This window comes from Acanthochromis polyacanthus, chromosome 5, assembly GCF_021347895.1.
Source record: "Acanthochromis polyacanthus isolate Apoly-LR-REF ecotype Palm Island chromosome 5, KAUST_Apoly_ChrSc, whole genome shotgun sequence".
NCBI classification, from domain to species: domain Eukaryota; kingdom Metazoa; phylum Chordata; class Actinopteri; family Pomacentridae; genus Acanthochromis; species Acanthochromis polyacanthus.
In genome coordinates, this window is record NC_067117.1 from 17524502 (window position 1) to 17538333 (window position 13832).

At 43.3% G+C, this 13832-nt stretch overlaps 1 protein-coding gene across 4 annotated transcripts in view; it reads right to left on the reverse strand.

The window, feature by feature from the left end:
- Positions 1–248: 248 nt before the first annotated feature.
- srgap2 (SLIT-ROBO Rho GTPase activating protein 2) overlaps positions 249–13832 on the reverse strand; it is a 59668-nt gene continuing 46084 nt past the window's right edge. For 2 of the 4 annotated variants that reach the window (XM_051948114.1, XM_051948112.1), the window contains exons 7-23: positions 12975–13196; positions 12784–12885; positions 12465–12662; positions 12241–12325; positions 11678–11705; positions 11388–11418; positions 10640–10700; positions 10354–10431; positions 10123–10257; positions 9927–10032; positions 8003–8227; positions 6452–6531; positions 5912–6092; positions 4834–4971; positions 3909–4122; positions 3435–3545; positions 249–3340 (exon numbers count right to left, since the gene is read on the reverse strand). In XM_051948114.1, coding sequence (XP_051804074.1) covers positions 2783–3340; positions 3435–3545; positions 3909–4122; positions 4834–4971; positions 5912–6092; positions 6452–6531; positions 8003–8227; positions 9927–10032; positions 10123–10257; positions 10354–10431; positions 10640–10700; positions 11388–11418; positions 11678–11705; positions 12241–12325; positions 12465–12662; positions 12784–12885; positions 12975–13196 — 2553 coding nt within the window. In that variant the 3' untranslated portion in view covers positions 249–2782. Of the gene's footprint in view, positions 3341–3434; positions 3546–3908; positions 4123–4833; positions 4972–5911; positions 6111–6451; positions 6532–8002; positions 8228–9926; positions 10033–10122; positions 10258–10353; positions 10432–10639; positions 10701–11387; positions 11419–11677; positions 11706–12240; positions 12326–12464; positions 12663–12783; positions 12886–12974; positions 13197–13832 lie in introns of all 4 variants that reach the window. The other 2 variants (XM_051948113.1, XM_051948111.1) reach the window with 1 other exon arrangement.

The following is a 13832-nucleotide window of genomic DNA, read 5'->3' on the forward strand; positions in this document are numbered from 1 at the left end:
CTTCCTCTGTTTGCACAGCTTCAATTGTTCATCTTAAGATTTTGGTTAATAGAACCCCTAATTTTCCACTTTATATCTTTATACATTTGGTGTAATTCTTGATAATCAAAGTTTTTAAATTGAATGTACTTTGGACAAATTTCATATATATATATATATATATTTTTTTTAAAAATCTATATTTCATAGATAATTTACTGGAATTGAACTGTAATGTTTTCAATTTAATGCCACAAACAACTCTAGAATCTTTATAGCAAGCAATGTTTATTAAAAAACAGATCTACTACAAGAACTACACATAGAATTATATAAGGCCTATTTGATTAAACTACTATTGCTATTACTGTACAATATTGTACCAAAAAAAGAGTGTACCTCTGTAATGTACAACATTGTATATACAAAGTACATCTGAACACAGGATTCTCCAGTAATACAGAGACAACTATAAATAGATTTGACATTACAGTCTTTTTTTTTTTTTAGTTCTGCTGTTTTCAAATGGACACAAAAATGCATATTTAACAATATTCAACTCCAACATATCATCCCCACACAGTTAGTCCACATGCAAGCCAAGTTGTTCAAGTGCACGATGATTGATTTGAGATCGAAGAGGGTCCCAGCTCCCCTTGACAGCACAACCGGGACAAAACACACCAACCACCCACATGCATGTCTGTATGTGTGAGAGTGTGCGTGTGTGTCGATGAGGCGAGTTCATGTTTCTGCACCACAAAACATACACACATACACAGTCCCTCCAGTTGTCATGATGAGGTAAGAGCAACACAAATACACCAGGTAATACACAAACAGTATACAGAGATTTAAAAAAAAAAAAAACCTCAACAATTACAATTCATTACCTGGAAGAGAGCATAAAGGAATGCAGTATGTGCTGTATTTTTGGGGAAGGGGCAAAGGCTTGATAGGACACCTGGGTAAAGTGAGTTCAGTACTTTCTCAAGAAATACGACAAAAAAAGGCTTTATTCAGTTTACCCTGAATGACATGTGTCCACTTCTTAAGTCAGTGTTTGCAAAATGATTCACATATTCCTTAATTCACCACCAGATCCAAATTTGGAAATAGCAAACAATACCAAACAAATATTAGATTCGGGTTTTCTCGTCTTCTTTCTACTTAAAGCTGGTCCCCCACTGAAGACATTTCAGGTATCCCTGGAGGATTTTTACCTGGTCACATGTATAGAGTGCATTATTTTTCCAACACTAAGGCTACTAGTACTCCAGATGATGGGATAAGAGTTTTCCTGTGCATCTACACACCGCTGCTGTTGGGTGGCATCCATTTCTGAAGTTGGGTGAGGTGCATACTTGCTGTCTTTCCATGCATGCTCACACAGGCGCACACACATGCACACACCCAGACGGCTACAAGTTTTACCCTAAAAGATTCTGAGCATCAACTGGGAAAAAAAAAAAAACATTTCAAAACAACATAAAGAAAACTTTGCTTAAGAACGCATCAGATGAGGTGGTTGGTTGTGCTTTTATCTAAACACACTCAGGAGGATCCTCAGCTCCGTGCTTCCAGTTATCATCATGATTATTAAATATACATACACACTATTAGAATAATGAAACCCCCCTTTTTTTTTTACTGTTAAGTCTGAAGTATATAGTTAAAAGGAGCAAGATGTGACGGTGTTTGAAGTTGTCTCGTAGCTGGTACTGCAATCAGCCAGCTCGCTATTGTGGCTGCTGTCTATGGCCCCAGCATGCAAGGAAAACCTGAAAAGGCGTCTAGCTGCCACAAAACACCACCACACACACATTTGGGGGAAAATGTGCATGTGTGTGTACAGTCCAACATTAAATATAAAAATGCTGGGTTTCAGTGGTCCCCTACACACATAACAGAGCTGCAGGAGAGAAGCAGCATAATGCCACAAATTACCAGCTTTCATTATTTTTATTGCTATATATGGATTTAGAATTACTGTTGGCCGTGTTAGGTATATGTTATGCTCCTGCTGTGGTACTAGTATTAAACGGCAATTGAAAAAAAAAAAATCACAAACATATCAAACACTGGAGGAAGTGATAAAGTAAAGCTCTTGATCACATGACTTACACTGATATTTGGCCCAGTTTTCGTTTCTCTCATCATCCCAAAAGTCCACCTTTAACTCCAGTCTTCCACTTCTGAAGCAGCAAGTCAGTGTGTTTCAGTTCTACACAAGAGTGAGAGCTTAGCATTTCACAGTCTATTCAAAGAAATCAAGCACGCCCACCCAGTCTGCTAGTCATGGGGTCTTCTAAAAGAAAAAAAAAAAAAAACTCCTGTCATGTCTACTATACATAATCAAACAGTGCTTTTTTTTTAGTTCCTCGCGTACGTCTGTGTGTAAAGGCAAGTAACACTCTTGCACGCCCACTCAAACACAAATTCATACGTCACAAACTAGTGTATGTAAGCTTTAGATCTGTAGGTGTCCACCTTAAGTCCTGTTCCCTTGTCAAAGATTTTAAAATCCAGCGACCTCTGGAATCTCTGTGGTGGCAAGAAAAAGGAAAATCTCTGAAGGGTCTGCGGCCTGTGATAGTTGACCTGTAGTAAAGCAGAGCTGCCAGGAGGGAGCAGAAAAAACTCTTGACAGAAGTGGCCCGGACACCAACAAGTGAATGCTACATGTGAGTAATGGGTTAGGGGTCTTGTGTGAAATAAATGAAGTGCTTTTGGCACCTGGTAGAAGAGCTGTAAGAATCTAAGAGTTTGTAGGGATCAGTGTTGCCGTTCAGACTGAGGTGACCTAAGCCGGGCAGGATTTGTCATTAGACTGGGGTGGCGGAGGGGGAGGAGGGGTGTGAGGGAGCGAGTGTGTGTGGCCTGCTGGGGGAGGAGGAGGCGTAGGGGGAACGGTGGAGGTCGGGGAGCCCATCGCTGGACTGCCGCTCCCTCCGCCGCTCTTTGGGAACACCACCGGCTTGGGCCTTGTAGCTGGAGGGCGCAGCTCTCTAAAGGAAGGTACAGATGAGGAGAGAGAGGAGGAGGACAGAGAGGGGGACGTGGCCGAGGGCAGGGGGCTCCGCGGTTGGCTCTTGGCAGGGCGGAAGGAGGAGGGAACGTCGCTGGCTGAGGAGGCGCTGCGCTGAAGTGGATGGGCGTGTGAGGAGCCCCCCTCGCTGTCCCGCAGCAGACGGGAGTGAAGTGGACTAGAAGGCTCTGAAGCTCCTCCACCGCCTCCAACACCTTTCAGCTGCTCCAGTGTGTCCAGGACCACGTCAGGGGTGTGTGTATGCTTCGGGGTGCCTTGTCTTTCCAGCTTACTGAGCTCACTCAGGGTAGAGCTCATGGTCGCCTCAATGTCCTGCAACACAGGAGGCAGATATGAGATATAGATAAAAGGTAAACACGCACAATTACAAGAAAAGGAGTAAGTAGGTGTGAAATGAGAGCAGTACCTGTGAGCTGTGCTCCACCTGGCCTATGACCTCAGGGTCCAGCGGTCTGTGGTTGCTGAAGCTCTTGGACCGTCCTGCTGAAGTTGTCTTCCGCAACTGTGGACTCTCCACCTAAATATTCAGAAGAGGAAGAAGAAGTGAATGAGGCAGTGGTATATACTGCACAGTTACACTATATTATTTCCTGGGTGTGAGGCATGTGAGAGTTTAGGGTAGTGATGGCTCTCAGAAAGAAGCTGTTTTTAAGTCTGTTTGTCCTTGCTTTTATGCATCTGTAGCGCCTTCCAGAGGGCAACAGATCAAAAAGCTGAGAACTGGGATGTGAACTGTCCTTGATGACGTTCTGAGCTCTGCTGAGGCACCAGGAGGAGTAGATGTTCAAGGGCCTCAATTAAATGCCTTCCAAATTCAGTCTACATGTAATTAGCAAATATAGAAAGCTGCTGCAGCTAAAAGACGCTCCAATTTCAGTACCTTGGTCTTGAGTGAGGAGTGGCGAGTGACAGAGTTGAGGATGCTGTGAGCACTGACTGGTCGTTTATCTCCTGCTTCTTTTACCAGAGCACTGCCAACAGGAAGAGAAGCTGTTCTCACTCCTCCTCCCCCTCCACTGGCTCCTGGACTCGTAGTGTCGCTCTCTGAGCGGAACGGTCTTCGGATGTTCCCGGGCTCTGGCCGTTTCCTCAACCTGAATGAGATTAGATTTTGCAAGTATTTTTACCATATTGTTCAAAATCACAAGACAGATCTCAAGAAACAGGAGTTTCAGGGTAATTTTCTCTGTTTCACCCATCCAGACAATTGGAGAATTAATCTCGTCTGAAATCTTGGTGGGAACCAAAGTTCAATCCAGATTGGTTGGTAATTTGAGTTCTTTACAGCTCCAGTCTTAAACCTCCCTCAAACAGTTAATATCAAACATGTCTTATACTCACGAGATGAAATCAGGATGGGTATAATCATCAGGGAAACATTACAAATGACATGAAAAAGTGCACTGGACAAATACAAGCATGAATTTCCACCATGTCACCTGAATTCTTCCCCAGTACATTTTAAAAGGTAGGTGATGCACCTCTATGATGCACAGTATTATTTACGTAACAGTAAGTTGTTGCACCACATTCTTCATTTTGTTTACAGCTGCCTGCATGAGATCATTTGAGGTGATGCACGTCTCCTTGACTGCTCCCTCTAGCATAATAATCTTAACATCTAGTAGTGTGTGACATGCCATTATAGACAGTAGTATCATTTTGGGTCTGATTTCAAAATCTGTTGGGCTTTTACACATCCTGTAGTATGAGAAAAATGGTCTGAAACACGCATGGTAAATGTCCTACTGAAAACTAAAACTTCAACTGAACCTCTATGATATGCTGTAAGAAGGTAAACTCACTTGTTCAGATTGGCCAGATAGATGTCAGCCACATGAGCTCCTGTAGGAGAGGCAGCGCTGCCTCTAGTGGACACTCTCTCCTCCAGCAGGTCCCTGCTGTCCACATCAGGCTTTGGACTTCCCCGTCCCACATCAGACCTGAAACATTAAAACAATAGTTTAGAAATCACTTCTCTTGCGCCAAACCAGCAGAGGAAGGAACAGATCCCACACTGACACATCGCATCTGCAAGAAAACGCTGTGATTAGTGTCACTTTATGACTAATTAGCAAATACTTCACATACTTTTTATTGTTATCCAAATCGGCAACACTAGACTGACAAAAGGGAGTATGAACAGTGATGAAAACTGTTTATGCTGTACTAAATGTATAACAGAAACACTACTTACAATATGTTTTCTACTTTTCAAAACTACAGTGTCATAGGCAGAAGAAAAGCCACTGTAACTTGAAGGGTAACTCCAGTATTTGTCAACCTGGTTGTAAGTCTCTTTTTCTTTTCTATTATGACTGAAACTGATAACCTTTTACTCACCACATCTGCTGTGAGTTTTCGTAAACCACTGATAATTAGCATAATTTCACAAGTTAAGCTGATGTAGGAAACTACATAGCAGCTATAGAGCGATCAGCAGCAGTGAAGTCTCATTTCGGTTGTCATTTTGTCTTATTCAACTGACAGATATGGGCGCCTAAACTTTTCAGGTTTGTAACTACATGGCTTGAAAATACAGAAGTGTCAGGAATCCTAACACTGATTTAAACAAACCAGTCTGCTTGATCAAACAGCGAGTTAAGTTGAAAGGAAACTGATTTACTATGATAGGCAGGTTGTCTGATGGCAGATCAACTTCCTTAGCTACGGGGATTTCCAGTGAACTAGTTTACTTTTAGCTAATCAACAAGTGTTTGACCTTTGCTGTTTATGTGTTTGATAGAAGGGTGTGTTTTGGTCAGGGGGTGAAATATCATAACCAACATTTATAACAGACAAAAATAGGACATTCAGACCCAGTTCTGTTCTCTTGCTTTAGCAGATGTTTCTCCTATCATGACTAGTTACAACACATCTTACGTGTCTTGGACCACAATGTACTGGTGCGGCACCAGTCCATCCACTCCATTGTGCCGACCCTCCCACCAGTCATCAGAGGCTCGCTGGTACAGCAGCAGAGAGGCACCTTTCTTGAACGATAGCTCCCGAGCGGTTCGTCCGGTGTAGTCGAACCGAGCGATGGCTTCGATCGGGTCGGACTCTGAAACAGCCAAGGAGCCTGTGATTCAGAGAATGGCGGACAGAGGCAGGAAGTGGCAGAGAAGCGGGAGGCAGCAGCAATTCAGAGAGAAGAGAGAAGTGAAAGAGAGAGGAGCAAAGATTAGTGCATAGCAGGTTAGTGCTGCTGCAGATGGTGACTGCACAAAGGTTAAAAACTGCAGTAACATAAAAGCATAACTAACAGGTTACTAAGAGCGAGATGTAAGCTGGTTTTAAAGGTTAAAGCCACAGTAACTGGTGAGAAAAGCAGGATGAAATCTCATAAACTGGTGACAGCAAGAAACACACGGCATATATAGTGCTTGTAGTTACATGTTTGTGTGTGTGTGTGTTACGCACCATCTTCACTGTTGTGGGTGACAGAGACGGTGTCAGGGGCCGGCTCCTCCACAAGGGGGGGCTCACAGTGTGGACTGTCACTACAGAGGATATAGAGGATACAGAGGACAGGAGAGGTTAGGAGAGACCAAAATCTCAGACTGACATCATGCCTGAGCTCACAGTCGTCCACTGAGTTACATAAGCTGATAATGTACACACCACACCACTGCTGAGTGCTGAGATCATAACTGTCCTGCAACCTTCTGCGCTTCTTTGAATAACGTGTTCAAAATGAGCAGGGTTCAGTTGGTTATTTGTACGATAACTAGTTAAAAAATGTAGCCGGTGACCTAATATAACTATTATAGCTAAACTTTTTATTACTTTGATCCTGATACCGAAGACATGCAAACAAGAGAAAAATGTGCTAAAGATGACTGGTACTCAGGTGTACTGTGTGATGTGTGTGTGTGTGTGTGTGAGTAGTAATCACTTTATTTTGAAACATATATTGAAATTGTAATCTTGCTAACAATTCAGAGTTACAATAAATGCATTGGTAATCTGATTAAGTATTTTTTGTAACTTTGATGGAATACAGTTATTCTTCTTTCTGTCCTGATTACATGATGCCATTCCATGTGTTCTGTGACTCCACAAGCCTGACTGTCAGATTTTAAGCATTTCAAAACCTACAGCTTGGTTTTGGGGCATCCAGAACTGTAGCTGGGATTTTAAGGAGGAAGGTATCAACTTGTATCCTCCCTACCTCAGAAAGCTGACCTAAGTTTTTATTATAATGGTTTTAATGATGTTTTCAGTTAGAGAAAGATACCAGAGAGATGATACAGGAGATGTGACAAGATATGACAAACTTCCTACTCTTGAACTGGGGATGTTTATGTTGATGATCAACGACATCATCTACATTATCCTCCAAACTGCCAGGAAGCTTTCTGAAAATAGTGATTTTCGCTAATTTAAAGGTAGCAAGATTTTCATATCTACATGTCCAAAATAATGCAATCATTCAATTAAATCCCCAAAATGTGCATTTTCTGAAATTATAGGTTGAAAACTCAAAGCTACGCCTGAGTGATAATATTTTGTCTACACTTTCTACAGCAGAGTGAAAGCTGCTGCTGCAGTGTGACTCACAGTCTATACAACTGCACTGACTGGCGGTAATCATAATAACTGGTGCCAAGCCTTGTCATTACAGTAAAATTGAAAGTTAGCCATTGTGTGTTGTGTGGTGTGGTGCGTATGTGTGTGTGTGCATGCTGTGCTCTCCTGGGCTGCTGTGGTCAGGCGGTGCTTTAATCTTCTGTGCGATGGAGGGTAAGCTGATCCTCGTGGCCCCCTGGCCCAGAGTGGAGCAGACGAGCCGAGCCCCCCATGGCTCCCCAGCAGCCACTAAATCAACCACCCCCTCTACTGTAATTAGATAAGATTTGGAAACGACGCCCCCTGCCCTTCTACTAGCTTTTGCAATTTAAGTTTGTCCCCTACATGTCTTGTCACTCCTTAAACGTCCCTCTCATATACGCCCTCATCCTATAGCCTCACCAGAAGTCGTCTCCTGCTCCGGGGATGGTGTAGATGGGGCCCTGCAGGTCCTGTGGCCCAGGAAAGATGGTGTCATGGTGGATGATGATAGTTTTAATGAGCTCGTTGACGTGGGCCTGGCAAGAGACCTGGTCGTGGCCCTCTGGGACAGACATCAGGGTGGGGCCGAAACAGATGGCCAGGTTGTAGGGGTCCATCATGTTGTCCTCGCTGTACTGGGACAGGCTGAAGGGCGGAAGGGAAAGCAGAGTCATTGAAAGGGAATTATCTCCTTCGTCTGTCTCAAACATAACATGCACAAAGCAGACTATGCATACAACAACTGTGACATGTTATTAGCAGACAATGACATCCTAGTGATGAAGCTGTGAATGCAACCAGTATCTGTGTATATGAAACTAGAAGAGGTCCAACAGTAAACAGCACCCAGAACTGTGGTGATGGAGACACAATGTGTGTGAGTGAGAAGAAACAAGAGCACTGGATCGACTGTAAATCACTGAAGCAGAGGAAGAAGCTCCCCTGTCTCCACATAAGTGTCTGGGACCACTTGGTTTACCCAGGAGTCTAAAATGTCAGGTCTCCCACATCCCATTGGTTTCTGTCTTTCGCTCCCTTTTGTTGCCTCCCTTTACTGAAGGTTTTTGTCATGGATTTCAAGGATGGATTGGACAGAATGGAATGCACGACTCCCTTTTTATCTGTGTGCATGCATGCATGCGAGCATGTGTAAAATTTATGTTTTGCCCATTTGTTGGCATGGCTTTGAGACTCGTATACCTTTATAAATCCTTTTTGCAGAGTTCGCCCTTGTCTTTTTTTTTGTGAACTTGAGCTTATGTGACAATATGGAGCCCATTGAGACACTGTGCAATATCAACTATAAAAATAAACTTGATTTGAAGGGGGGAAATTAAACTGTTTCTCAAGAAGGAACGTTTCCAGCTCCTTGAGTAATGAAGTGCTGGTTATTTTTTGTGCACTTTGAACTTTTATTACGGCCCATACTTGACTCCACACAAAGGTTAAAGGATGTTTAGAATTTGGTGTGAGAAAGTCGAGTGCAAGTTGATGTTTATGAAACAAATGAGTGTGTATGGGGTAAATGGAGAGGAAGGAAGGAGGAAGCTTCTTCAGCTGCTGTAAGTCGACATATTAGTGCCGTTGCTAGGAAAGTCTGATATTCTGTGCTTTATATTAAATTATGCACAACTGTCTTTTCTTTTTTTAGACACACACAGTAAGATTTGGTTTTCCTTATACACATTTATTTGACCAATATAAGTGTCTGCTTCCTTTGGCCATATATTGTGCAAACAGTTATTCTTGTCTGTGACGTTATAAATATAAATTGAAAAAACTTTTTGTACACTGACTGACACTGAAACTGATTGAATTTGTTTCTCATTCTTCCTGTGACTGATATTAACATTTACTGAAATGGTCCAGGAGTGAGGCTGTCATCTTTAATTATACATCTTGTCCTCAGTGGTAATAACAGTGATTCACTTCAGTCTTTTTCAACCTGCACCCTCTGACATGCTTCCAGTAGAGACTGATGCAGGTTGGGAGCTCAGCTGAGACAATGCAGTGTTCTTTGGTGAAGCAAACTTGAGTAAATGCGCCGTTGGCACACTTGCCCGTGTAATTTACTTTAAATGAAAACTGATCCTTAAGTGTGTAACAATCTTCATAGCTTGTTGTCCATTATGTTGGATTTAATTTAATAATCTGACTGTTTTGGAAAACACATCTTTTGATTTTTAGCTGCTACCATTTCATTGTCCACCCATCTGGCTTTGTTTATGAGCTCGCCCATCATTTATTCACAATAACTGTCCCTCCACATGAACACACACTTGATACTGATGCACTTGCGGTTCAACAACCCAAACACTTGACCTCTAAGCGTCCTGCTACTCACTGGTTGAGGAAGGCAAACAAGTATCTCATGATGATAAGGGTTTTGCTTGGCAGGGACTGCAGAACTTTCTTAATGTGGACTGCCCGCTCCTGGAGGCTCTCCATTGCTGGAAAATAACAAAGTCACGACACCCAGGAGATTAGTCACACAATCGAACTCTTAAACACACAAACAGAGGAACGGAAGGGACACGTACAGACACAGGATATGAGGTCATGGAAGACTTCTTTAGGGAAGAGGGCGTGGTCCAGCCCTCTAAAGTACAGCTTCAGTACACCAGCAATAGAGTCCATGTCATGATCATTCTGGTCCCCAGCCAGTGGGTCCTCACCTACATCCGGAAGACAAGAAAATGAGAGAAAAACATAATAAAAGCACTTGATAAACACGCACAAAATTCATGCTTCCTGCTGGAATATAGAATTACCTCTCTCAAAAGCGTTCTTGATGTCATTGACTTCCACCTGAGAGCCTGACACTCTGAAGATTCCCTCATGCTGCAGACCTACACAGACATAACACACACGCTAAAATCAAGACCCTTAGTTCGTTTTCATCGCCACTTCTGCAGATCTGGAGGTAAGAAGTTCTGGTAAAAAATTCCCCACTTCAAACTGATCCAGAACCAATCACACTTGACATAACAATGCAACCAATGAGCAGACTGAAAACGCTGATGCTAAACCTATCACTTCACTGGAGAATTTTCTCACCATGGCGACTGATGAAGCGGATGCAGCTCTCGACCATCAGAGGAATGGCTTCACCCGACTCCTACAACAGGGGAGAGAAGAACGCTCCTGTTAGAAGAACACATGACAGGAGACTGATGTGGAAAAAAAACACACACAGCACACTTCTTTCCTCACACACGTCTGCACATGTACATGCATCGGTGCACACGTTTAGGAGGAATGGGTATCAGGCATGGGGGAGAGACAGTGGGCGCAGTACCCAGCTGTTGCTAGGAGACAGTACCTTTTCCTTTTCCCTTTGTTTATTTGGGGTTTGCGAGAAAAATCTGGGATGTGAGGCTACGAAATATATACTGGGTCATGTATGTGCCCACTGTTTTGTCGATACAAATGTGGTTTTATACGCTGAAACTATTATTTGAAAATAACAATCAGCTGATTTCTTTGTAAAATAAGAGCTTGTGGCCAAAACACAAGCCAAGCCACAAGGGGGAGCTACAAACATGAGAGTCCCTGAAGGAGCTTTTGCCTTTTCATCACTAACTATTGATTCAACTGTAGAAATAGAGGCTTATATTTACATATCGGGTTATAATAGGCTGTGTGATAACACCCAAATCACTTTCAGCATCTATGTGCGAATACATCGTGTGGGCGGAGGATATTGTGAGAAAACATGTGGCTCGAGTTAAAAACAAATCTGCAGTGGCTCTGACTGTGACGCGAGCAGTCACTCAGAAACAAACACACACATACAGATAATTACCTGCTTCCGTACTGTGGAGTTTCTCCGTCCACTACGCAGCGAGAGAAAGGGGAGAGAAAAAGCAGCACTCTGTCATTATGTCTCCAGAGAAAGTCTATTTATACTCACAACTCTGGTAACGCTCTATTTGTATACACAGACACATGCACATGTGTTGAGAATATCTATAAACAGTGACAAGGAAAATAATACCCCTGGCTGCCAGAGAATCAAGCCTTAAAGCTGCTATGGTATATGCAAGTGTGTGTGCATATGTGTTTGAACATATTTCCTTCCTTCACCACACCTACCTGGCAAGGCAACAGTCAGTCTTCTGATCTAAAGGAGGGAGAAACAGGAAGAGGGGGAGGGGAGCGAGAGGGAAGGGGGTTATGACAGAAAAGAGACACAGATAGGCAGTTATAGCAGGACGCATGAGGAAACGGCGTCAGATGGAACAGAAACCGGGAAACAAACTTCCCACTTGAGCCATACGCACACACAATTTAGGAGCGGTTTTCCTGCAAGGTTGTGGAAACATCGACACATTCGGCCCAGAGGAACACCCCCCTACTCACACTACAGTACACAGCTGCATCCACATATGGTCACTGTCACTGTGACCTCCCCTTCCACTCACAGACACACACAGTTCGTGATTATTAGATATATTAAAGTCATTCTGCCTCCCTCCACGAGCCCTGACGTGTCCCACTGCCCTGCTCGCCTCTCTCATGTGCTCCTTGTTTAGCCTCCAGGCACCAGACCTTTCCTGAACCCATCTCTGTCCTACTGGGGGGCTTCCACTAAACACACAGATGGGAAACAAGGACAATGTCTAAAAGGTATGAAGGACACTGGCAGTCCCACTTACTCTCTCCAAGGGTCTTCTCGATGAGGTCGTGCTTAGCCTCCAGCTTGGTGATCAGGTTCCTGCCTTCCAGAAACTCCTTCAGCTTCTGCAGTACACATAAAAACACACGTGCTTGAGTCTCATGCGTGCAGATTATGCTCATATACGCATGTAGCTTCAGCAGTTACAGGCTTGATCACACTAAAGCGCCTAAACAATTTTCTATGACCATAACTGGAACTGACTGTGAAGTAAAATTGCTCCGTCTCCTGCTGATTGGCCCGTCTTTTGGCCAGGCTGGGCTTGCTGAGATAGGATTCACTGAAAGTGGACTTGACTGACTCCATGCTGTTGCTGTGGTGGAAGCACTCAGACACGTCATAGTCCTCCACCGTCACCATGTCTTGAATGGTGGACAGAGTGGCCTCCATGGTCTTCTTCACCTAAGCGACGGTTAGGAAAAGAAAACAACATAAAACAAAAGTTATGATTATCTCACAGGACAGTTGTGAAGAGGAAACGGCTGAATCAAATAACATTAGATGAAGCAGAAAAATATCCAACCTCTTCATTCTCAATCTTCAGTGTGGAGAGGCGGGACTGCAGCTGCTGACACCTCTGGAGAAGCTCGCCTTCCACCGGCTGCTGTGCACACATCACACCCATCTACGAAAAACGCACGCACGCATCGAGAACATTAACATATTATAAAGCTGCTGTTAAGAAATGCACTGACACAAACACCACAACTGTACCGTGTCTCCCATGTGGGACTGGAAGTCAAAGCGAGCCGGAGGGCAGAAGACGTTGTTGTAGGTCTCCATCAGTTTCTGTTTGTCACCGTTGGCCTCCAAACTCTCGGCCGCTCCTTCCAGTGTCTCTAGGCCGGTGTGTTTGGACGTCTCTACATTCTGTTCTGCAGATAAGTAGGTCCTCAGAGCACGATGCAGGCTGGCATGGTAGCCCAGGTCACAGCACTGTCACACATACAGGCACACATGCACAATAAGACATGGCATGAAATGCAAGCACTGCAAAGTCTGTTAGATTTTTAGAATTCCATCCTTTTTTTGCTGTCCTGTACAATAGAGGCAGACAAGAAACATAGGGAGAGAAATGACGTGAGAAAGTCCTGAGCTGGACGCAAACCAGAATGCAACATAATTACAGTATGTAGCAATATCGCCAGACTATTTAGACACACTGCTGATCTGTACTTGATAAGTTTTAAAAGTGTTGCACTGTAAGTTTACGTATCACCATGTAGTGTTTCAGATGTCACATGTTGTATCTCTCTTTGAATGTCTGACACGATTGCAATACTATATTATGTTTGTCATTTCATTTTTAATCACTGTTTCAATGTCAATCATCAAATGCCATTAAAATGGATCTTTTTTTTTAAATTTAAAAGGTCTGTAATCTGCAATGCCAAAGGTATTGTACAAGCATGATAAATGTACAAACAGAAAGACAAAATGTAACATGTTTTACTGAGAGTGCTGCTCTCTTTTTCAGCAATGCTATTCTCACACTCAAACTCGAAATATGAAGCTCCTTGATACAACCACAGTGGTTTTACAATATCTAACAACAATATCTACACAAAGTCA